At 40.0% G+C, this 25,240-nt stretch overlaps 1 protein-coding gene across 1 annotated transcript in view; it reads right to left on the bottom strand.

Moving 5' to 3' along the window:
* LOC120026149 (E3 ubiquitin-protein ligase rnf213-alpha-like) overlaps positions 1 to 25,240 on the bottom strand; it is a 102,222-nt gene that overhangs the window by 51,070 nt on the left and 25,912 nt on the right. The window contains exons 20-36 of the mRNA XM_038970969.1: positions 24,668 to 24,826; positions 23,269 to 24,541; positions 22,586 to 22,767; positions 21,257 to 21,412; positions 17,574 to 21,149; positions 17,349 to 17,490; positions 17,174 to 17,255; positions 16,929 to 17,053; positions 16,684 to 16,806; positions 13,956 to 14,014; positions 13,688 to 13,844; positions 13,455 to 13,590; positions 13,097 to 13,294; positions 10,786 to 10,916; positions 10,525 to 10,682; positions 8,490 to 8,696; positions 7,770 to 7,957 (exon numbers count right to left, since the gene is read on the bottom strand). Coding sequence (XP_038826897.1) covers positions 7,770 to 7,957; positions 8,490 to 8,696; positions 10,525 to 10,682; positions 10,786 to 10,916; positions 13,097 to 13,294; positions 13,455 to 13,590; positions 13,688 to 13,844; positions 13,956 to 14,014; positions 16,684 to 16,806; positions 16,929 to 17,053; positions 17,174 to 17,255; positions 17,349 to 17,490; positions 17,574 to 21,149; positions 21,257 to 21,412; positions 22,586 to 22,767; positions 23,269 to 24,541; positions 24,668 to 24,826 — 7,052 coding nt within the window. The remainder of the gene's footprint in view (positions 1 to 7,769; positions 7,958 to 8,489; positions 8,697 to 10,524; positions 10,683 to 10,785; positions 10,917 to 13,096; positions 13,295 to 13,454; positions 13,591 to 13,687; positions 13,845 to 13,955; positions 14,015 to 16,683; positions 16,807 to 16,928; positions 17,054 to 17,173; positions 17,256 to 17,348; positions 17,491 to 17,573; positions 21,150 to 21,256; positions 21,413 to 22,585; positions 22,768 to 23,268; positions 24,542 to 24,667; positions 24,827 to 25,240) is intronic.

Genomic DNA, 25,240 nt, shown 5'->3' with positions numbered 1-25,240 from the left:
TATAGAACAGTAGTTGACAGTTCCCTATATATTCATGTATAGAAAAGTAGTTGACAGTTCCCTATATATTCATATATGTAACAGTAGTTGACAGTTCCCTATATATTCTAGTACAGAACAGTAGTTGACAGTTCCCTATATATTCATGTACAGAACAGTAGTTGACAGTTACCTATATATTCATGTATAGAACAGTAGTTGACAGTTACCTATATATTCATGTATAGAACAGTAGTTGACAGTTACCTATATATTCATGTATAGAACAGTAGTTGACAGTTCCCTATATATTCATGTACAGAACAGTAGTTGACAGTTACCTATATATTCATGTATAGAACAGTAGTTGACAGTTACCTATATATTCATGTATAGAACAGTAGTTGACAGTTACCTATATATTCATGTACAGAACAGTAGTTGACAGTTCCCTATATATTCATGTATAGAACAGTAGTTGACAGTTACCTATATATTCATGTACAGAACAGTAGTTGACAGTTACCTATATATTCATGTATAGAACAGTAGTTGACAGTTACCTATATATTCATGTATGTAACAGTAGTTGACAGTTACCTATATATTCATGTATAGAACAGTAGTTGACAGTTACCTATATATTCATGTATGTAACAGTAGTTGACAGTTACCTATATATTCTAGTACAGAACAGTAGTTGACAGTTACCTATATATTCATGTATAGAACAGTAGTTGACAGTTACCTATATATTCATGTACAGAACAGTAGTTGACAGTTACCTATATATTCATGTATAGAACAGTAGTTGACAGTTCCCTATATATTCATGTACAGAACAGTTGTTGACAGTTCCCTATATATTCATGTATGTAACAGTAGTTGACAGTTCCCTATATATTCATGTATAGAACAGTAGTTGACAGTTCCCTATATATTCATGTACAGAACAGTAGTTGACAGTTCCCTATATATTCATGTACAGAACAGTAGTTGACAGTTCCCTATATATTCATGTATGTAACAGTAGTTGACAGTTACCTATATATTCATGTATAGAACAGTAGTTGACAGTTACCTATATATTCATGTATGTAACAGTAGTTGACAGTTCCCTATATATTCATGTATAGAACAGTAGTTGACAGTTCCCTATATATTCATGTATAGAACAGTAGTTGACAGTTCCCTATATATTCATGTACAGAACAGTAGTTGACAGTTACCTATATATTCATGTACAGAACAGTAGTTGACAGTTACCTATATATTCTAGTACAGAACAGTAGTTGACAGTTACCTATATATTCATGTATGTAACAGTAGTTGACAGTTACCTATATATTCATGTATAGAACAGTAGTTAACAGTTACCTATATATTCATGTATAGAACAGTAGTTGACAGTTCCCTATATATTCATGTATAGAACAGTAGTTGACAGTTCCCTATATATTCATATATGTAACAGTAGTTGACAGTTCCCTATATATTCATGTATAGAACAGTAGTTGACAGTTCCCTATATATTCATGTATAGAACAGTAGTTGACAGTTCCCTATATATTCATGTATGTAACAGTAGTTGACAGTTACCTATATATTCATGTACAGAACAGTAGTTGACAGTTACCTATATATTCATGTATGTAACAGTAGTTGACAGTTACCTATATATTCATGTACAGAACAGTAGTTGACAGTTCCCTATATATTCATGTATAGAACAGTAGTTGACAGTTCCCTATATATTCATGTATAGAACAGTAGTTGACAGTTACCTATATATTCATGTATGTAACAGTAGTTGACAGTTCCCTATATATTCATGTATAGAACAGTAGTTGACAGTTCCCTATATATTCATGTATAGAACAGTAGTTGACAGTTCCCTATATATTCATGTATAGAACAGTAGTTGACAGTTACCTATATATTCATGTATGTAACAGTAGTTGACAGTTCCCTATATATTCATGTATAGAACAGTAGTTGACAGTTCCCTATATATTCATGTACAGAACAGTAGTTGACAGTTCCCTATATATTCATGTATAGAACAGTAGTTGACAGTTCCCTATATATTCATGTACAGAACAGTAGTTGACAGTTCCCTATATATTCATGTACAGAACAGTAGTTGACAGTTACCTATATATTCATGTATGTAACGGTAGTTGACAGTTACCTATATATTCATGTATGTAACAGTAGTTGACAGTTCCCTATATATTCATGTATAGAACAGTAGTTGACAGTTACCTATATATTCATGTATAGAACAGTAGTTGACAGTTACCTATATATTCATGTACAGAACAGTAGTTGACAGTTACCTATATATTCATGTATAGAACAGTAGTTGACAGTTACCTATATATTCATGTATGTAACAGTAGTTGACAGTTACCTATATATTCATATATGTAACAGTAGTTGACAGTTCCCTATATATTCATGTATAGAACAGTAGTTGACAGTTCCCTATATATTCATGTACAGAACAGTAGTTGACAGTTCCCTATATATTCATGTATAGAACAGTAGTTGACAGTTCCCTATATATTCATGTATAGAACAGTAGTTGACAGTTACCTATATATTCATGTATGTAACAGTAGTTGACAGTTCCCTATATATTCATGTATAGAAAAGTAGTTGACAGTTCCCTATATATTCATGTATAGAAAAGTAGTTGACAGTTCCCTATATATTCATATATGTAACAGTAGTTGACAGTTCCCTATATATTCTAGTACAGAACAGTAGTTGACAGTTACCTATATATTCATGTACAGAACAGTAGTTGACAGTTCCCTATATATTCATGTATAGAACAGTAGTTGACAGTTCCCTATATATTCATGTATAGAACAGTAGTTGACAGTTCCCTATATATTCTAGTACAGAACAGTAGTTGACAGTTACCTATATATTCATGTACAGAACAGTAGTTGACAGTTACCTATATATTCATGTACAGAACAGTAGTTGACAGTTCCCTATATATTCATGTATAGAACAGTAGTTGACAGTTACCTATATATTCATGTATGTAACAGTAGTTGACAGTTCCCTATATATTCATGTATAGAACAGTAGTTGACAGTTACCTATATATTCATGTACAGAACAGTAGTTGACAGTTCCCTATATATTCATGTATAGAACAGTAGTTGACAGTTACCTATATATTCATGTATGTAACAGTAGTTGACAGTTACCTATATATTCATGTATAGAACAGTAGTTGACAGTTACCTATATATTAATGTACAGAACAGTAGTTGACAGTTCCCTATATATTCATGTATAGAACAGTAGTTGACAGTTACCTATATATTCATGTATGTAACAGTAGTTGACAGTTACCTATATATTCATGTACAGAACAGTAGTTGACAGTTACCTATATATTCATGTATGTAACAGTAGTTGACAGTTACCTATATATTCATGTACAGAACAGTAGTTGACAGTTACCTATATATTCATGTATGTAACAGTAGTTGACAGTTACCTATATATTCATGTATAGAACAGTAGTTGACAGTTACCTATATATTCATGTATGTAACAGTAGTTGACAGTTCCCTATATATTCATGTATAGAACAGTAGTTGACAGTTACCTATATATTCATGTATGGAACAGTAGTTGACAGTTCCCTATATATTCATGTATAGAACAGTAGTTGACAGTTACCTATATATTCATGTACAGAACAGTAGTTGACAGTTCCCTATATATTCATGTATAGAACAGTAGTTGACAGTTCCCTATATATTCATGTATGTAACAGTAGTTAACAGTTACCTATATATTCATGTATAGAACAGTAGTTGACAGTTCCCTATATATTCATGTATAGAACAGTAGTTGACAGTTCCCTATATATTCATATATGTAACAGTAGTTGACAGTTCCCTATATATTCATGTATAGAACAGTAGTTGACAGTTCCCTATATATTCATGTATAGAACAGTAGTTGACAGTTCCCTATATATTCATGTATGTAACAGTAGTTGACAGTTCCCTATATATTCATGTATGTAACAGTAGTTGACAGTTACCTATATATTCATGTACAGAACAGTAGTTGACAGTTCCCTATATATTCATGTATAGAACAGTAGTTGACAGTTCCCTATATATTCATGTATAGAACAGTAGTTGACAGTTACCTATATATTCATGTATGTAACAGTAGTTGACAGTTCCCTATATATTCATGTACAGAACAGTAGTTGACAGTTCCCTATATATTCATGTATAGAACAGTAGTTGACAGTTACCTATATATTCATGTACAGAACAGTAGTTGACAGTTACCTATATATTCATGTACAGAACAGTAGTTGACAGTTACCTATATATTCATGTACAGAACAGTAGTTGACAGTTCCCTATATATTCATGTATAGAACAGTAGTTGACAGTTACCTATATATTCTAGTTCAGAACAGTAGTTGACAGTTCCCTATATATTCATGTATAGAACAGTAGTTAACAGTTACCTATATATTCTAGTTCAGAACAGTAGTTGACAGTTCCCTATATATTCATGTATAGAACAGTAGTTAACAGTTACCTATATATTCATGTATGTAACAGTAGTTGACAGTTACCTATATATTCATGTACAGAACAGTAGTTGACAGTTCCCTATATATTCATGTATAGAACAGTAGTTGACAGTTACCTATATATTCATGTACGTAACAGTAGTTGACAGTTACCTATATATTCATGTACAGAACAGTAGTTGACAGTTACCTATATATTCATGTATAGAACAGTAGTTGACAGTTACCTATATATTCATGTACAGAACAGTAGTTGACAGTTCCCTATATATTCATGTATAGAACAGTAGTTGACAGTTCCATATATATTCATGTATAGAACAGTAGTTGACAGTTCCCTATATATTCATGTATGTAACAGTAGTTGACAGTTCCCTATATATTCATGTACAGAACAGTAGTTGACAGTTCCCTATATATTCATGTATGTAACAGTAGTTGACAGTTACCTATATATTCATGTACAGAACAGTAGTTGACAGTTACCTATATATTCATGTACAGAACAGTAGTTGACAGTTCCCTATATATTCATGTATAGAACAGTAGTTGACAGTTCCCTATATATTCATGTATAGAACAGTAGTTGACAGTTACCTATATATTCATGTATAGAACAGTAGTTGACAGTTCCCTATATATTCATGTACAGAACAGTAGTTGACAGTTCCCTATATATTCATGTATGTAACAGTAGTTGACAGTTACCTATATATTCATGTATGTAACAGTAGTTGACAGTTCCCTATATATTCATGTATGTAACAGTAGTTGACAGTTACCTATATATTCATGTACAGAACAGTAGTTGACAGTTCCCTATATATTCATGTACAGAACAGTAGTTGACAGTTACCTATATATTCATGTACAGAACAGTAGTTGACAGTTACCTATATATTCATGTATAGAACAGTAGTTGACAGTTCCCTATATATTCATGTATAGAACAGTAGTTGACAGTTCCCTATATATTCTAGTACAGAACAGTAGTTGACAGTTACCTATATATTCATGTATAGAACAGTAGTTGACAGTTACCTATATATTCATGTACAGAACAGTAGTTCACAGTTGCCTATATATTCATGTATGTAACAGTAGTTGACAGTTACCTATATATTCATGTATAGAACAGTAGTTGACAGTTCCCTATATATTCATGTATAGAACAGTAGTTGACAGTTCCCTATATATTCATGTATAGAACAGTAGTTGACAGTTCCCTATATATTCATGTATAGAACAGTAGTTGACAGTTCCCTATATATTCATGTACAGAACAGTAGTTGACAGTTACCTATACATTCATGTATGTAACAGTAGTTGACAGTTACCTATATATTCATGTATAGAACAGTAGTTGACAGTTCCCTATATATTCATGTACAGAACAGTAGTTGACAGTTACCTATATATTCATGTATGTAACAGTAGTTGACAGTTACCTATATATTCATGTATGTAACAGTAGTTGACAGTTCCCTATATATTCATGTATAGAACAGTAGTTGACAGTTCCCTATATATTCATGTATGTAACAGTAGTTGACAGTTCCCTATATATTCTAGTACAGAACAGTAGTTGACAGTTACCTATATATTCATGTACAGAACAGTAGTTGACAGTTACCTATATATTCATGTATGTAACAGTAGTTGACAGTTACCTATATATTCATGTATAGAACAGTAGTTGACAGTTCCCTATATATTCATGTATAGAACAGTAGTTGACAGTTACCTATATATTCATGTATGTAACAGTAGTTGACAGTTACCTATATATTCATATATGTAACAGTAGTTGACAGTTACCTATATATTCATATATGTAACAGTAGTTGACAGTTACCTATATATTCATGTACAGAACAGTAGTTGACAGTTACCTATATATTCATGTATGTAACAGTAGTTGACAGTTACCTATATATTCATGTATAGAACAGTAGTTGACAGTTCCCTATATATTCATGTACAGAACAGTAGTTGACAGTTCCCTATATATTCATGTACAGAACAGTAGTTGACAGTTACCTATATATTCATGTATAGAACAGTAGTTGACAGTTACCTATATATTCATGTATGTAACAGTAGTTGACAGTTACCTATATATTCATATATGTAACAGTAGTTGACAGTTACCTATATATTCATATATGTAACAGTAGTTGACAGTTACCTATATATTCATGTATGTAACAGTAGTTGACAGTTCCCTATATATTCATGTATAGAACAGTAGTTGACAGTTACCTATATATTCATGTACAGAACAGTAGTTGACAGTTCCCTATATATTCATGTATAGAACAGTAGTTGACAGTTACCTATATATTCATGTACAGAACAGTAGTTGACAGTTACCTATATATTCATGTATGTAACAGTAGTTGACAGTTACCTATATATTCATGTATGTAACAGTAGTTGACAGTTACCTATATATTCATGTATAGAACAGTAGTTGACAGTTACCTATATATTCATGTATGTAACAGTAGTTGACAGTTACCTATATATTCATGTATAGAACAGTAGTTGACAGTTACCTATATATTCATGTACAGAACAGTAGTTGACAGTTACCTATATATTCATGTATAGAACAGTAGTTGACAGTTACCTATATATTCATGTATAGAACAGTAGTTGACAGTTCCCTATATATTCATGTATAGAACAGTAGTTGACAGTTACCTATATATTCATGTATAGAACAGTAGTTGACAGTTACCTATATATTCATGTATAGAACAGTAGTTGACAGTTCCCTATATATTCATGTATAGAACAGTAGTTGACAGTTACCTATATATTCATGTACAGAACAGTAGTTGACAGTTACCTATATATTCATGTATAGAACAGTAGTTGACAGTTACCTATATATTCATGTACAGAACAGTAGTTGAGTTACTTAGATCAATCGTGTAAATGCAATAGAAGGCAGGATTACATGTTTGTGGAAAGCATGATGTCCTATGGGATTAAATATAAATATATTAAATAATATAAATATTGTATTTCAAATGTATAGTAGGTCTGGCGTGTCATCCTCGCCGTCCATCCTGTTTGTAACGTGTAATAACGGGTATGATGTGTTGTTTGTGTCATTTATGTAAGGCGATGCCTAAATGTATATCTTCGGATGGACAATTATTAATTCTTATTCTAATCCCGTTGAACTCACTGGACTCTGCAGACCATGGCCTTGCTTCTCTCCCCATAGTGTCTACGACTCTCCTCAGAGCAGACCAGCTCTATGGGCACCTGGAGTCTCTTGACCTGCCTGAGCCAGTGTAGCCGCTGGGCATCTGAGTCCAGAGCCTGGGGCTCCAGGTGTTCCACACAGGCCAAGGCTGCATACACGTCCAGGACCTGGCGAGCAGTGAGGGATAGAGGATAATGCTGAAAAACACCCTTTAGATGTAGTGAGGGATAGAGGATAATGCTATAAAAACACCCTTTAGATAGTGAGGGATAGAGGACAATGCAACAAAACACCCTTTAGATAGAGGATAATGCTGAAAAAACGTTAGATATAGTTAGTGATAGAAGATAATGCTGCTAAACCCTTTAGATAGTGAGGGATAGAGGATAATGCTGAAAAGCACCCTTTAGATATAGCGAGTGATAGAGGATAATGCTGAAAAATCCTTTAGATAGCAAGGGATAGAGGATAATGCTGAAAAAACACCCTTTAGATATACTTGTATAAACTCACAGCATCATGTACATTATTTGAGCAACTATTGCGTCCTTTATGCAAACAGTGACCGTTAACAATAAGAGTTGGCTAGGCAAAGAAACAGGCTTTCACCCCCCCCTTACTTTCACCGTACTTGCATTAATATCAATTGGGGCTTTTTTTCCCTTTACATGAGAATGTAGTAGCCTAGTATATACTCACCAGCTCCATCCCCTCTCTGATGTGTGTGTTCGCCAGGAGGCCCTGACCCACTCGGGGGATGCTGATCATTCTGGACAAGTTCTGTAGGCGATTCTTAAACTGGTTGTAGGCGGCATGGACCCAAGGCAGAGAGGCCACCTCCGTACACATAGCATCATGACCTAGTCGCAGCTCGTTCACACAACAGGTCAAGGCGCCACAAAGGAGCTGCATGGTTGCGTACGCACACACACACACACACACACACACACACACACACACACACACACACACCTCAAGATATTACACATCCCTCTGACAACCTGGAGTGAGCTTTGAAAAAATTATAGATATACAGTACCAGTCAAAAGTTTGGACACGCCTCCTCATTCCAGTGTTTTTTTGTTGTTTTTGTTTTACAATTTTCTACATTGTAGAATAATAGTGAAGACATCAAAAGTATGAAATAACACACATGGAATCATGTAGTAACCAGAAAAAAAGGGGTAAACAAATCAAAATATATGTTATATTTGAGATTCTTCAACGAGGCCACCCTTTGCCTTGATGACAGCTTTGCACACTCTTGGCATTCTCTCAACCAGCTTCATGACGTAGTCACCTGGAATGCATTTCAATTAACAGGTGTGCCTTGTTCAAAGTTAATTTGTGGAATTTCTTAATGCGTTTGAGCCAATCAGTTGTGTTGTGACAAGGTAGGGGTGGTATACAGAAGATAGCCCCTATTTGGTAAAAGACCAAGTCCATATTATGGCAAGAACAGCTCAAATGAGCAAAGAGAAACAACAGTCCATCATTACTTTAAGACATGAAGGTCAATAACTTCAAGTGCAGCCGTAAAAACCATCAAGCGCCATGATGAAACTGGCTCTCATGAGGACCGGCACAGGAAAGGAAGACCCAGAGTTACCTCTGCTGCAGAGGATAAGTTCATTAGAGTTACCAGCCTCAGATTGCAGCCCAAATAAATGCTTCAGAGTTCAAGTAACAGACACATCTCAACATCAACTGTTCAAAGGAGACTGTGTGAATCAGGCCTTCATGGTCAAATTGCTGCAAAGAAACCATTACTGAAGGACACCAATAAGAAAAAGAGACTTGCTTGGGCCAAGAAACACGAGCAATGGAGATTAGACCGGTCCAAAATTGAGATTTTTGGTTCCAACCGCTGTGTCTTTGTGAGACGCATAGTAGGTGAATGGATGATCTCTGCATGCGTGGTTCACACCGTCAAGTACGAAGGAGGAGGTGTGATGGTGCTTTTCTGATGACACCGTCTGTGATTTATTTAGAATTCAAGGCACACTTAACCAGCATGGCTACCACAGCATTCTGCAGCGATACGCTATCCCATCTGGTTTGTGCTTAGTGGGACTATCATTTGTTTTTCAACAGGACAATGACCCAAAACACACCTCCAGGCTGTGTAAGTGCTATTTGACCCAGGAGAGTGACGGAATGCTGCATCAGATGACCTGGCCTCCACAATCACCGGACCTCAACCAAATTGAGATGGTTTGGGAAGAGGTGGACCGCAGAGTGAAGGAAAAGCAGCCAACAAGTGCTCAGCATATGTGGGAACTCCTTCAAGACTGTTGGAAAAGCATTCCAGGTGAAGCTGGTTGAGAGAATGCCAAGCATGTGAAAAGCTGTCATCAAGGCAAAGGATGGCTACTTTGAAGAATCTCAAATATAAAACATATTTTGATTTGTTTAACACTTTTTTTTTGGTTACTACATGATTCCATATGCGTTATTTCATAGTTTTGATGTCTTCACTATTATTCTACAATGTAGAAAATAGTAAAAATAAAGAAAAATCATTGAATGAGTAGATGCACAGGGCCCCCATTCATTTTGTTATAATATTTTGAGTCACTTAAATAGCATAAGAACACAGCATAAGCAGTGACAAAATTGGTAGAATTGCAGAAACTGTAAAATGTCCCACCCCTATGCTAACTTTGCCACCGCTGCTGAAAATAATCATAGGGGAAACACTGAATCATGGCGAAAGTGCAAAGAGAAATCCAACCTGTAGGTCCTCTTCACAAGTCACATTCATGGTCATGGTAATGAAATCCTGCAGGTATCTGTGGAAAAGCTCTGTCTGGATCTCATTGTCCGCTATCGCAATGTAGCGGCCCAGAGGAGTCTTCCCAAAAAACTCCTCCAACTGCCTCTGACTTTGGCCTGTCAAACAATAGGGAAACAAAAATTAAATTGTAACAGTGCAATGCATAGGTTACACTATGACGACGACCCCCCCCGCAGATGTGTTCTGATAAGCTACTACCTTCATGTTGAAGAGCATAAATCCAGAGCTCATTCAGGTAGTCCTTGATCCTCCAGCTGAATGGCATGATGCAGCTGATATTCTTGTCTATTGGGATGTTATTCTGGACCAGGAAGGTCTTGGACGTAGCACTGGGACAAGGGGAGGTTGATTTACAATGGAATTACATTTAAAAAATGTAATGCAGGGGAGTCATTTCCCCCCCAAAAATTGTCGATTCCCAATTCCTAACAGTAGTGGGAATCAGAATAGATTTCTTCACGAGGAATTGATTATTTTTCAAGAATCGATTCCTGTCACTTTAAAAATGGTACTTTCCATCAAATTTCAGGTTTTGTGAGTATTTTTTGTTGTTGTTGGTTTTGTGCAATTTTGATAATGGCACATGGTTCAGGTAGAAAATGTATATTTTCCATTCCAAAATTGCTTTAAATTTACATTTAAGTCATTTAGCAGACGCTCTTATCCAGAGCGACTTACAAATTGGTGCATTCACCTTATGATATCCAGTGGAACAACCACTTTACAATAGTGCATCTAACTCTTTTAAGGGGGAGGGGGGGGGGTTAGAAGGATTACTTTATCCTATCCTAGGTATTCCTTGAAGAGGTGGGGTTTCAGGTGTCTCCGGAAGGTGGTGATTGACTCCGCTGACCTGGCGTCGTGAGGGAGTTTGTTCCACCATTGGGGTGCCAGAGCAGCGAACAGTTTTGACTGGGCTGAGCGGGAACTGTACTTCCTCAGAGGTAGGGAGGCGAGCAGGCCAGAGGTGGATGAACGCAGTGCCCTTGTTTGGGTGTAGGGCCTGATCAGAGCCTGAAGGTACTGAGGTGCCGTTCCCCTCACAGCTCCGTAGGCAAGCACCATGGTCTTGTAGCGGATGCGAGCTTCAACTGGAAGCCAGTGGAGAGAGCGGAGGAGCGGGGTGACGTGAGAGAACTTGGGAAGGTTGAACACCAGACGGGCTGCGGCGTTCTGGATGAGTTGTAGGGGTTTAATGGCACAGGCCATTAAATAGCTATAAATAGCTATAAATAGCTTTAAATAGCTTTAAATAGCTATAAATAGCAAATACATATTATTATACTTGTGTGAACGTGTTTTGTACCGCTTTTGCTATGGAATCAACTCTTGGAATCCGATTTCCAAATCCAGGAATCAACTCTTGGAATCCGATTTCCAAATCCAGGAATCCGATTTCCAAATCCAGGAATCCGATTTCCAAATCCAGGAATCAACTCTTGGAATCCGATTTCCAAATCCAGGAATCAACTCTTGGAATCCGATTTCCAAATCCAGGAATCAACTCTTGGAATCCGATTTCCAAATCCAGGAATCAACTCTTGGAATCCGATTTCCAAATCCAGGAATCAACTCTTGGAATCCGATTTCCAAATCCAGGAATCAACTCTTGGAATCCGATTTCCAAATCCAGGAATCAACTCTTGGAATCCGATTTCCAAATCCAGGAATCAACTCTTGGAATCCGATTTCCAAATCCAGGAATCAACTCTTGGAATCGCTTAAATATTTCTGGATATTAACAACCCTAAGAATAGGGCACAGACATCTAGCCTTGGTGCCAGTCTGATTCTGTTTTAGACATAGCAGGAATAGAACCCAGGCTAATGCATTCCAGAGAGTTGGGATTCCAATTCCATTTAAATTCAGAAAGTAAACCAAATTCCAATTCAACATTTTCCATATTACCATCACCTCAAATTACCATCACCTCAATGGGAACGAGAAGGCATGTGTATGGCTCAAACACGGAAAACAAAATGGAATATAACGATAAAGTTCGGAATGACACAATTTAATGTGTACAACGTTTAAAGACCTGCGTCACTATACTGAGAGCTTTGATGTTTTTAAAAAGGACGTATTTCTGTGTTTCTGGAGCCTTTGTTCATGTTTTATCCAAACTGCAAAATAAACCTGAGGAAGTCTATCGCTGGTGGGTTAAGTTTCTCAAAGTTTCTCAAAACTAAGTGACACTTGGTAAAAAAGAAAGAAAAGAAAGCTAACTTGTCCTTTAATTTAGGTTATAGACCAGCCATGGTGAGTAAACGAATGTCAATAGCCAATATCCTGCATAGAAGATCTAGAATAAGCTAAATAAACATTTCTAAGTAGCTGAGCAGGCAGGCACTCACAAGATTTGGTTCTGGGTGCCGAGACGAAGAACATACACCTGTACGTGATTAATATATCGTCCAATTTAAAAAATATATTAAAAAGAAAATGTTACATTTTCACAATGAATAAGACCATACAGAAGACAATGCTCCTCGTCACCGAGGCCACTTACTTGTTGTCCACACTAGAATAGGGAAAGGGAACATCAAGTAGTTTATCGTCCCCAAAGATGTCTAACCACAACTTTTTAATTGGCTCTTCAGAGTTGGTGTCCAGCAGGAGGTCTAGATTACCATCACGGTCAATGACAGAGACCAGTTGTGCCAAAAGTGGAATGACCACCGCCTGAACTCGTTTCCATAGGGTTTGTCTGTTAATAAAGCACAAAAACTAGCTTAGTAAGGCACTGAGTAAAACAGCTACATTGTGTTATTCAAGTCTAGATTTTTTTTTTTTTTTCAGTCAATATTTCGACATCTTTCACAAGCATATGGATGGGGTTTGTGTCTCTCAATTCATTGCTCACTCACCTAAATGTCCCTCCCTCATGCAAGGCATCAATGTTGGAAGCTTCACTAATGACCCAGTTTTTTGTTAAGTTAGTGTGTTTTTCCCGAGTTTCCAGTAAGGAGTGGAGACGTCTCTTAAGAATGCTCAGAAATCCAGCTGTTCCTTAAACGTGAATTAGAAACAGTCGGATGAAATGTGAACGGATAGCATTACTAAAAAAAACTACGGAATAACTGTTGCTCAGCTCTACTACCTTGTTGTTCTTCGTTGTCGGTCAGGAGAGTCAGCAGGATCTCCACTCTCCTGGTGTTACGGAACCCACCCTCCATCTCGTCTCTGAGCATGCCCACTGCGCTCTGCACACAGCTACGCAGCAACAGTGTGGTGTCCAGGACATCCTTCCAGCCCTGCTGAAGGTAGAGAGAGCCCAAGGAAAATGAAAATGCTAAAAAAATATATATATATATATATTTGTGCATGATCAGTCGATCAAATTGCAGATGAATTTGGATATTACTCACGGTTTGGCCTTCAAATTCCATGTCATGTTTATCTGTCCCAGTATATATGTCATCCAAACCTGCACAAAATTTAAGAATGTTTTTGTAATTGTAAGTCAAACAATTTGTTTTTTTTAGGGGAAGTGTTTTACAGATTTCAGTTAGTACTTCCTGACATGGGATGAGATCATGAAATTATACTTTGTCTACTTCGCTCTGCATTTCCATCAATCACATCTATTTTATGAAGTCCTTTTTACATCAACAGTTGTAAAGCACAAAGTGCTTATCCAGATACCCAGCCTAAAACCCTAAAGAGCAAGCAATGCAGATGCAGAAACACAGTGGCTAGGAAAAACTCCCTAGAAGGCAGGAACCTAAGAAAGAAACCTAGAGAGGAACCAGGCTCCGAGGGGGTGGGGGCAGTCCTCGTCTGGCTGTGCTGGGTGGAGATTTAAGAGTACATGTGGCCTTGGGCCTCCCGAGTGGAGCAGTGGTCTAAAGCACTGCATCACAGTGCTAGCTAGAGATCCTGGTTCGAGTCCAGGCTCTGTCGCAGCCGGCCGCGACCGGGAGACCCTTGGGGCGGGGCACAATTGGCCCAGCGTCGTCCAGGTTAGTGGAGGGTTTGGCCAGCAGGGATGTTCTTATCCCATCGTGCACTAGCAAGTTCTGTGGCAGGCCGGGCAGAATGTACGCTGACACGGTCACCAGGTGTACGGTGTTTCCTCCAACACATTGGTGCGGCTGGCTTCCGGGTTAAGCGGGCATTGTGTCAAGAAGCAGTGCGGCTTGGCTGGGTTGTGTTTCGGAAGGACGCACGGCTCTCGACCTTCGTCTCTCCCGAGTCCGTACGGGAGTTGCAGCGATGGGACAAGACTGTAAACTATCAATTGGATTCCACGAAATTGGGGAGAAAATAAATGTAAAAAGAGTACGTGTGGCCATTAAGGCCTTATCGTTATTCAACACATTCAAGACGATCAGCGATGACCAGCATAATATGGTTATCATTATTATATTATTGTTATTATTATATGGTTATTATCTGAGCCTGGTATAGAGGGTGCAACAGGTCATCACCTCAGGAGTCAATGAGTACGTTTACATGCACACCAATCATTTGATATTAAACTGCTATTGGCAGTAGGTAGATTACGCAACAGTCATGTGAACAACCTTAACTCTGCTTATCTTAAAATCGGTGTGAGGTCACAATCGAAGTAAACATACGCTGATTAAAAGCCCTGGTTTCCTGAGCAATCTTTAGAACTATTAGGACATATTAACATATTAACTAAATGCCTCCCTCTATAGCGCGAGTGGTGTGTTCTCGGGAAACAACTAAATGCCTCCCTCTATAGAGCGAGTGGTGTGTTCTCGGAACAACTAACTGCCTCCCTCTATAGCCCGAGTGGTGTGTTCTCGGAAATAACTAAATGCTTCCCTCTATAGCCCGAGTGGTGTGTTCTCGGAACAACTAAATGCCTCCCTCTATAGCGCGAGTGGTGTGTTCTCGGGAACAACTAAATGCCTTCCTCTATAGCCCGAGTGGTGTGTTCTCGGAACAACTAAATGCCTCCCTCTATAGCGCGAGTGGTGTGTTCTCGGAACAACTAAATGCCTCCCTCTATAGCGCGAGTGGTGTGTTCTCGGAACAACTAAATGCCTCCCTCTATAGCGCGAGTGGTGTGTTCTCGGGAACAACTAAATGCCTTCCTCTATAGCCCGAGTGGTGTGTTCTCGGAACAACTAAATGCCTCCCTCTATAGAGCGAGTGGTGTGTTCTCGAAACAACTAAATGCCTCCCTCTATAGCGCGAGTGGTGTGTTCTCAGAACAACTAAATGCCTCCCTCTATAGCGCGAGTGGTGTGTTCTCAGAACAACTAAATGCCTCCCTCTATAGAGCGAGTGGTGTGTTCTCGGAACAACTAAATGCCTCCCTCTATAGCGCGAGTGGTGTGTTCTCGGAACAACTAAATGCCTCCCTCTATAGCCCGAGTGGTGTGTTCTCGGAACAACTAAATGCCTCCCTCTATAGCGCGAGTGGTGTGTTCTCGGAACAACTAAATGCCTCCCTCTATAGAGCGAGTGGTGTGTTCTCGGAACAACTAAATGCCTCCCTCTATAGCGCGAGTGGTGTGTTCTCGGAACAACTAAATGCCTCCCTCTATAGAGCGAGTGGTGTGTTCTCGGAACAACTAAATGCCTCCCTCTATAGAGCGAGTGGTGTGTTCTCGGAACAACTAAATGCCTCCCTCTATAGAGCGAGTGGTGTGTTCTCGGAACAACTAAATGCCTCCCTCTATAGCGCGAGTGGTGTGTTCTCGGAACAACTAAATGCCTCCCTCTATAGAGCGAGTGGTGTGTTCTCGGAACAACTAAATGCCTCCCTCTATAGAGCGAGTGGTGTGTTCTCGGAAACAACAAAATGTATGTCTTAGAAGTAGTTTTCATATATAAACTTTATATGTCCGAACTCAGGATAAAATGTGCTTCCCAAAAAATAACAGTCGCTGAGGTAGAACGTTTATTTTGATTGCCGATTTTCTGCATTTATCAGTGTGTCATCAGGTAGCCTGATTTCAGATGTATCCATGTAAACAGGATAGACAAACTATTATATTAATCTGACTATCCACAATAATCTCATTATTGTGTGCGTGTAACTGTACTCAGTGTCAGAAGGATTTTCATAGCAGGTCATTTACATAATCACACACAGCTTTTCATTTATTTATTTTTTACCTTGAGGCTGATCCTGCTTTTCCTCAAACAGTTGACAGATGGCAAGGTTCCGCAAGACTCTGATGTCTGACACAATATCTTTGGATCTTCTGAGGTCATCAATGTGAACGGACGTCCAGGGGCCTATTGGCAGAAAATGACCAATAGCCTTTTATTGACACTTTCTGATTCCATGTTATAAATTGCTTTTTTTTTTTTTTTTAATCACAACAGGCTTTAAAACGGTATTGATAAGATCATCTCACCTCCATGAAATCCAACAAAGGAAGTGCCACTGTCCAATCTTAACAGTTTGGTAATGAAGTAGACAAACACCTTGCCTTCAATCTCCTCATGTTTTGATTTGTTGATTTCATTTATGGCAGAGTACCTGAAAACAACGAAACATTTTCTCAGACAGTATCTCATTTAGTTCACAGATATTTATGAAATTAGATCGACCCTAGTTTTCATTTATTTGCAGATATTTATGAAACTATATTGACTTTACTTTGCAGATGCTATGACACTTGCATTGTGGGATGCTTCATCCAAATCTGACTGAATAATGAGGAGTTTGTTGTTAGATGCATCTCCAGGTGTCAGAAATTCCCTAGGGGGGAAAAACAACTATGTTAACTGGAGAGAAAAAACAACACTAAATATAGGATTTACAGACCTAAAACATTGAAAATAAGTCAACCTGATCTTCTTGCGGAAAGAGAGCTCTGTGTCAAACTGCTGTAGTGACAGGAGCTCTACATTGTGCACCACCTCCTTCAGAGGTCCAATATCCGATTCTGTCAACAGTCTGGAAAATGTCGTCACCTGGGGAAGTTACGATATAAAATTAAGGGGTGGAGAAATAAGACATAAAATGTACTGTTCGAATTCAACTACGACTAAATTACCTCTATGAAGCAGGAAGCGCTCTGCTCAACCTGTTGTGTGTGACAGACAAAGTCAGCCAAAGAGCTGTGCTTTCGCTCTTCATAGTAGAACCTGGTCAGATGGTCGATCTCCACTTTAGAGAGTCCTGTGCAGTCCAGCCGAGCCACAGAGTCTGGAGTGGCACAGTTCACCAGGATGAGTTTGGCCTCATCTAGTACTCTTCTTTGTTGGTCTGGGATGTCCATGTCTCCCCTCGGTTTCTCTGTCACTTGACGAACCACCGAGGCACACGTGTCCGCATGGAAGCCAATGAAAACATCAGGAGGTTGGTACCTGTAGGTCTGTGGTGCAGGTGAGCTTTGTCGAAGATCTACAAACTGCCCAACCCATCTCTCCAAGTCCGCAACAATTTCCCTTTGTTCTTTACTGAGGACAGTATGGATATCCAGGTAATGTTTCTCAAGCCTGTTGATGAGAGGGATTGGAAACTGGTTGTAGACCACTTCTTTATCCTCAATGACAATGAGCCTGAAGTCTTTGTGAACTCTACATTTGACACGATGGGTTCCCAGTCCCAGGTCAACGTACTTTTGTCCCCCTAAGCAGACGTAGTATTGGTTGAGAGCATCGTAGAGACTTTCGTAGAGGTTCTGCAAGTTCAGGAGCACAACGGTTCGACCGGTTTCCATGCAGATCTTGATTCGGTTGATGTTGCGGCAGATCTGGGTGTACTCTTGGTCCTTGGGGAAGCTGGACCCAAAGATAATCTCAGGCTGGCAGCTCTCTGAGAAAAAGGTCTGCTGGAGGATCTGTAAAGCGGCGTAGTTTTTGGTCAGTAGCAGCAAATAGCGGCAGTCTTCCTCCTGAGCTGAGAGGTTTTGTCTCACAAGCTCAATGGCACTGATCCTCTCCAGATTTGGATTGATCTTAAGTGTTTCGGTGAAGACTGTGACCGCGTCCACATCATCTCTTCCACTGAAGTTCCTCAGTACCGCCTCCACAATCTTCTCTGCACTAGGGATCTGCTCTGAGGACTTGGTAATTGCGAAAAGCATCTTGATTAAGCTGTAGTAGTCACGTAAACCAAAGAAACCTTTGCCTTTTTCTGGACTGATGTTCAGGAAGGCCCTAGCAAAGGGTTGAAAGAAATCTCTGACTTTCTCCAAAATCATTGTGTCAGACGAGCATATGCCTTTCGCACTCTCAATCAGCTCCTTCTCGTCAGGGTCACCGCGTGAAACAAAGATCCCTCTGTTCATCTTCGCGGGGTCCAAAGCCCAGTTGGAAATGGCAATGAATCCAACCTTCTTGTGTGGTAATGGCTCATCATCAATGCATCCCTCTTCTAGCAGAGGATGGAGGGTTTTCAGGGGCATTTTGGGAGAGTCCTCAGCCAATCCAATTTCATCCAGCACCACCACAGATATGTATTCCTTCAGGTTCTTTCCCTCCTGGAAACGAGCACATTGCTTGAACGTGTTGATGATGCCGGCTGGTGTGGAGTGAGGGCTGCACTGGAAGGACACCAGGTGAATCTGCTTCAGCCTTTTGTAGAGGTCAGAGTGTGCAGCTTGACCCTGCATGGCGTCTGCCACCAAGGTTTTAGACAGCGATTTAGAACTCCCAGGTTTCCCTACCAAGAAGAGAGGGATTCTTAGCTCAATGCAGATGACAATCATGAAGACGTTCTCTTTCAGAGCATTGTTTCGTGCAATTGTTTCCCCCAGCGGCACTCCACTCAGGAAAAGATCCTGCATGAGTGAGATTTCCTGCATCACCTTCAATGGGGTGTATATTCCAGTGAGATACTTGCAGATATTTTGTCTGTACTCTTCTTTGTTTTCCAAGCAGGCGTGGTAACACACGCCCACTGCCATCACCAGAGACCACAAGACTGGATCTCTTCGGATTTTTTCACGCCTCTCCGCATTTTGATTTCTCTCAAACTCCCACAGAGCAGCAAGTAGCATCTTATGGTTTTTGTAAAACCAGACAAAAGCTTGCATGCAACGCTCCACATCCCTGAGACTTACAAAGCTACATTCATCTTTCCTTTTCCGCATGTACCTCTGTGAAGCCGACAGGACATTTGTGATCCAACTTGCATATGTCACATTGATCATGTTGGTCTGAACCACCCTCTTGACAATTTTCTTGATGTACATATTTTCAGTGTGATCATTGAGCTGTCCGAAGTCCCACACCAGAGGGATCATGCTGGGGGGCAAGGCCTGGACTCGGTACACCAACTGGCGGAGAGGGATGGACCCCAGCTTTTCATCTGTCTCTTCAGCTCGTACTCTGTATCCTAGGCCAGCTGACTCCAATCTGTGAATCATCTCATCTGTGTGTTTTCTGTAAGGGTTGCATGCAGCAATGATTTGCAAGCCACATTGGGATTGCAAAGGTTCTCCTTCTACAGTATGATCACATATGACCTCCTTAATACTGCTGAGGGCGTCTGTTGTGTTGGCTTCATCAAAGAAGAGAACAGAATCAAAGCCGTAGCTTTGTTTGTTGCGATAAGCAATGGCTTCTGCTTCTCTGACATTGCTGTAGATCATGTCTGAGCTAGTTCCTCCGTGCACTTTGACTAGCTTCATATTCTGAGTGGTCACGGCTCTCTTCTGTAGTTCACAGAGGAAGTTGATGAGCCTCGTTTTCCCACACCCCGTCTCCCCCATGATCACTACAGGGATGCTGCACCTGAACCGCATGAGAATTGCCAGCATCTTCAATATATTGTCAGTCGTAAGCTCATATGTTTCATCAGGATCAAGATGCTGCCGGATTCCCATAACATTGCAAATGCATTCGATTTTATCCCGTCTCGACAGTTCATCGAAATCAATGTTGAAAGGGACTCTCTGTAGCGTCAGGCCGTCAAACAGTTTTTTGGTCATGATGTTTCTTTTGATCACACTCCCTGTGGATGGATCAATGGCGTCTACCCAGTTTTCTTTATTGGGCCGAAGGTGAAAGCCGATGAAGGTCATTGACATGTGGTCATCATTGAAGAAGATGTAAGGATGTGGTTCTGACTCCCATCTCTTTCTGATCCGGAAGGGTGCCAAGTCTTCTTCTCGTATTCCGGTTATCTGCTGCTTCCCAGGGCTCTGGTCAGAGATGCTGAGTGAAGGAGTAGCGAAATCTTTGGCCATCAGAATCATGAAGTCCACCACAAAGTTCTTGAATCCCTGAAGAGTGTCCCCGGTGATAGAGGCATCGCAGAAGACGGACGTCTCACAATCTCGCAGCTGAAGGTTAAGGAACCATGTGAAATTCCTCAACTCCGCCCACGAGGGGTCCTTAATTCCACAGTACAGAAGGAGCAACTGGAGACATTTGACATGGCTCCCTTCAACTCCACTGTACATAAAACTGTCCAAGTTGATGTGATTATGAGATCGTGTCAGATATTGGTATGGTCGTTGGTAAGCGTCACTCTTGAACTCTTGGTCATCCATAAGTGGGTCTTCAGGCTTCGTAATGGAGGGATCGTGTTGCATCCTCATTTCCAGCTCTAGAATCTCATTGGGTGGGCGGCAGAAGACGTTTGGGAACACAGCCGGGAAGGTAAAGTTGACAGGTGCTTTCTGTAAAGAGGAGAGAAGTGTGATTAAGAAAATCAAGAAATACATATACATTGATTACAGGCTCTGATAACAAATGAACATGGGATAGTCTTCAAAAAAAAACATACCAGTGTTGGTTCATTTCTGTGCTGGTTTACGGTAGACTGTAGAATCTCAATCACATACAACTGCTTGTTGCTGCATTTCCACATCCTTCCCTCAGAATCCATCAAATAGCCCAGGACCAGCAGTTTAAACAGACATTCATCCAGACCCTTCTGTATCTGTTAAACGTTGCATTAAAAACAATGAGGGTAAAAGAATTTACAAAAAAAGACTAAATGTAATTAAGTTCAAAGTAGATTCAAGCATATCAATCATTTCTGTTGTTTTTGATTTCACTCCGATTATTTTTGTAGACAAACTTTCATGATTGTTGTGAAGTCCTATGATCGTAGTGTCGGGTTGGGATGTTATTGCAATCAGATGAAGGACATTGACGTCCGAAACGATTTTAACTCGAATCGGATATATATGAAGCATCAAGATTTTAAGTGTGAGCGAGAGTCACGCCTATTCCTACCAAATCCTCCTATCATAATCCACAGTTTCGGTAGTTGACCCATGACCTCACACAGAGCATATTCAGCACTAGCCATGGCCATTAGGACCAGTAACTGTGAAAATGACAAGTCATCAATTGTGTGTTTTGCCTTGCTGCTCAGCACACGGTACAGCAGTTCAGAGGGTCATCAGAACTCCTTACCTGTCAGTTGCTCAGCTTTTGTCTGTCCAGGAAGTTACATTTATTGTAGTTCAACATCTTTTACAAGTCACTGTTTGTATAAAATAAGTGTTTGATGGGCCTCCCGGGTGGTCCGTGGGGCGACGCACAATTGGCATAGCGTCGTCCGGGTTAGGGAGGGTTTGGCCGGTAGGGATATCCTTGTCTCATCGCGCTCCAGCGACTCCTATGGCGGGCCGGGCGCAGTGCGCGCTAACCAAGGGGGCCAGGTACACGGTGTTTCCTCCGACACATTGGTGCGGCTGGCTTCCGGGTTGGAGGCGCGCTGTGTTAAGAAGCAGTGCGGCTTGGTTGGGTTGTGCTTCGGAGGACGCATGACTTTCGACCTTCGTCTCTCCCGAGCCCGTACGGGAGTTGTAGCGATGAGACAAGATAGTAATTACTAGCGATTGGATACCACGAAAATTGGGGAGAAAATGGGATAAAAAAAATATATATATATATAAAAAAAAAAATAAGTGTTTGATGTGAAAACATCATAGCTCAAAACTAAAGGCTCGCAGGCAATTCGCACAAATGATTGTTGTGGGAAATCGCCAGGAAAATTATTTCCTAAAGCCTACAAGGCAAATCAATTTCAGAGGCACAATTTTTTCCCCCCCCACATGAGAAAACCTAACTAGCTTTAATAAATACCCCCCAATATAATTACCGTAGATGTGACATCAAAATGGAAGATGGTCAGCTCTTTCTTCCCAGGGTTGTTGAGAAGAGACTGAAGAATTACATTTTCATCAACCGTTGGCTTGATCAAGCGAATGCATTTCAGCGCTGTAGCCTTCATGAAGATGTCCTTCAGTTTTTCAAATAGCCTCTTGATATAAAGGGATTTACCTGAAAGGGTCAACAACATGTTATTATTGAGAGGAACCAAACAAGCTGAAGAGTGAGGCATTTTAAATAAAGACAAATTAGTCAATCAAACGTCTTCAGGAGCAACATGTAGCAATTTAGTGACCGTTTCAATTCCCTTGTTAAAAAAAAAAACAGCATATAACTATCTGACCTAGCTTAGCACTAGTTCCTTACTTTATCATAACCCTAAAACAAACATCTGTAAAGGGATGTGTGTGAAATAATTGTTTTTGTATTACTTATTAGTGTCAAATGATGTTCAGAAAATGTAATTGTAACAAAATTCTGGGGGGGTAGCCCCAACCGGGACTTAAACCCTGGTCCAACAACTGCCAAGCCAACACCTTAACCGTCTAAACCTCTTGATGAGGTCGCTAGATGTTGGGTTAAAGTCACTTCAATACATGATTTACTTCTGCAGACATTATCTACATATTTGTACTAATTTACAGGCAGGAAATGTCAACAAAATATACTGACCAACTCCTGCTCTTTCAGACGACACAACTCCAACAAACTGTCGGTCTTTGAACACAGCAGCAGCACTGGTCTGATCTGCTGGGACTGTATAGTGTCTGCTCAGGTAACGCTGAATCATGACCAAGGGTTCCTGGGGCACCATGTGTAACCTGTACTGGCTGAAGGCTGAGGGAAGGTAGGTGTGCTCTCGATCCAAACTGCAGATGATCACAAGCCTGTAGTCTTTCCGGCACTGCATTGCGATACTCTTGAAAAATCTCTCCGTTTTGGAGCTCACTTCATAACTCAGCTGATCCCCGTAGAGCATGGTGTAGATCTTCTGTCCTCTGTAGCCTGGGGTGAGGCAGCGTCTGAGGAACAGCTCCACTTGCTCAAAAGGTGTGGTAGAGTTACACAGTAGCACCTCATCATACGTAGGCAATGGCTGACATTCACTACTCATGTAAACGGAGATGCAAGATGCCAGGATCTCGTCGTGAGGGCAAACAATAAGGTTTGGGCTCCCAATAGCTAGGCCCTTGTGCAGATCCCTTTGAATAGGTTTGTCGTTCCATTTTTTTGGCAAATATTTATATTCCTTTTTGTTGGCCAATATTTCTAAAAATCGTCCGAAGCTTCTGACATCAAGAGTGTCTGGAAGAAAGTTCTTCATGTCTCTCATGTAAGCATTCCAAATCAGATGAACTTTTCCTGAGCCAATTTCTTGTTCGATGAGACTCGGCAGGTTATCGGATAGAGCACTCAACTTCACCATAAAATCTGGACTTCTCTCTCTGCTGCTTGACACTTCAACAAAGGTATGAAATTCAATTTCCTCATTTTGCTCTGATTGTACGGTGAGGATCTCACTTTGCAGTGCATGGAGGGACTGTCTCAGATCAGAGGCTGTGCAGTTGGGTTTGACGAACGACAGCATCATGAGAACTTGGTCTTCAAAATCATTTTGCTGAGTCAGCTTACTGCACAGGTAGACTATCTGCTCTGCATTGTAGTAGTTCAGGTAGTAATGGTGGGATCTCTGTTTGTCCATAAAGTCATTCCAGTACTTCAGACATTTCTCCAGCTTCCTGCACAGCTCCGGAAGCTGATCCACGATGTTGCCCTCCACCGTAATCAGACTGACAACACTGCCCAGGTTAAAGTCCATGATAATGTCAGCCTCCTCACTGAGTGAACTACAGTTGATGTTGGCTTTCCAGTTTCGGAACAGGGGGTTCCCAGCTGTAAACAGGGCAATGAATGCCACAGCCAATCTCTGGACACTGGCGAAAACCTAAGAAAATGAACACAAAAGTGCTTAATTATAACTGAAAAAATCAAATGTTCCTTCTAGTTAAACTAAGGCACAACAACATTACAAGTAGTATCTGAAAACATTTTGAAATACTGAGAGATTTACCTCTGAAAAGTGGTTCACCTCAGACTGGTCCCCTTTGCCAGACATGAGCATCAGTTTGTTCTGCAGCTCCCTCAGGTCCTCCAGTGAGTAGGAACGCATCTCCTGTTCCTCACCATGTTCCTCAGAGATGTGTAACTTCAGGGCAGTCTCAAGACTCAACTTGATTGAGAATAAAGCAACACACAGAGATACATTTTACATTTTACAGTTCTTATTGATTTGATTTTCGCAAAACTGTGCAACTTGGGTATGTTGACTACATTTTTTGTGTTCTCTAAACATTCCCAAAACATGTAAGTAGATTGTGGACACATTAATTAGGCTGTGGGTCATTACATAAGACCGGTTTCTTTAAAACACAACATCTGTCCAGTTGTTATGAAGTTTAAAAAATGTTAATTAAAAAAAATGCACATAATATTCCTTTAATGTTTCAGAATGAACACAGAATAATGTATCCGTGTTACTTTCACACAACATTCTTAAAAATGGACGTTTCTTTACGCTTCAGGGGAAAGTCAGATGTATGCTCATTGGTCCGTTGGGCATTTTATTTGTGCATATCATCTTATC

The sequence above is a fragment of the Salvelinus namaycush genome, chromosome 31 (assembly GCF_016432855.1).
Source record: "Salvelinus namaycush isolate Seneca chromosome 31, SaNama_1.0, whole genome shotgun sequence".
NCBI classification, from domain to species: Eukaryota; Metazoa; Chordata; class Actinopteri; order Salmoniformes; family Salmonidae; genus Salvelinus; species Salvelinus namaycush.
The sequence above is the reverse complement of the archived record's forward strand: the minus strand, read 5'-3'. Positions and strand labels throughout refer to the sequence as shown.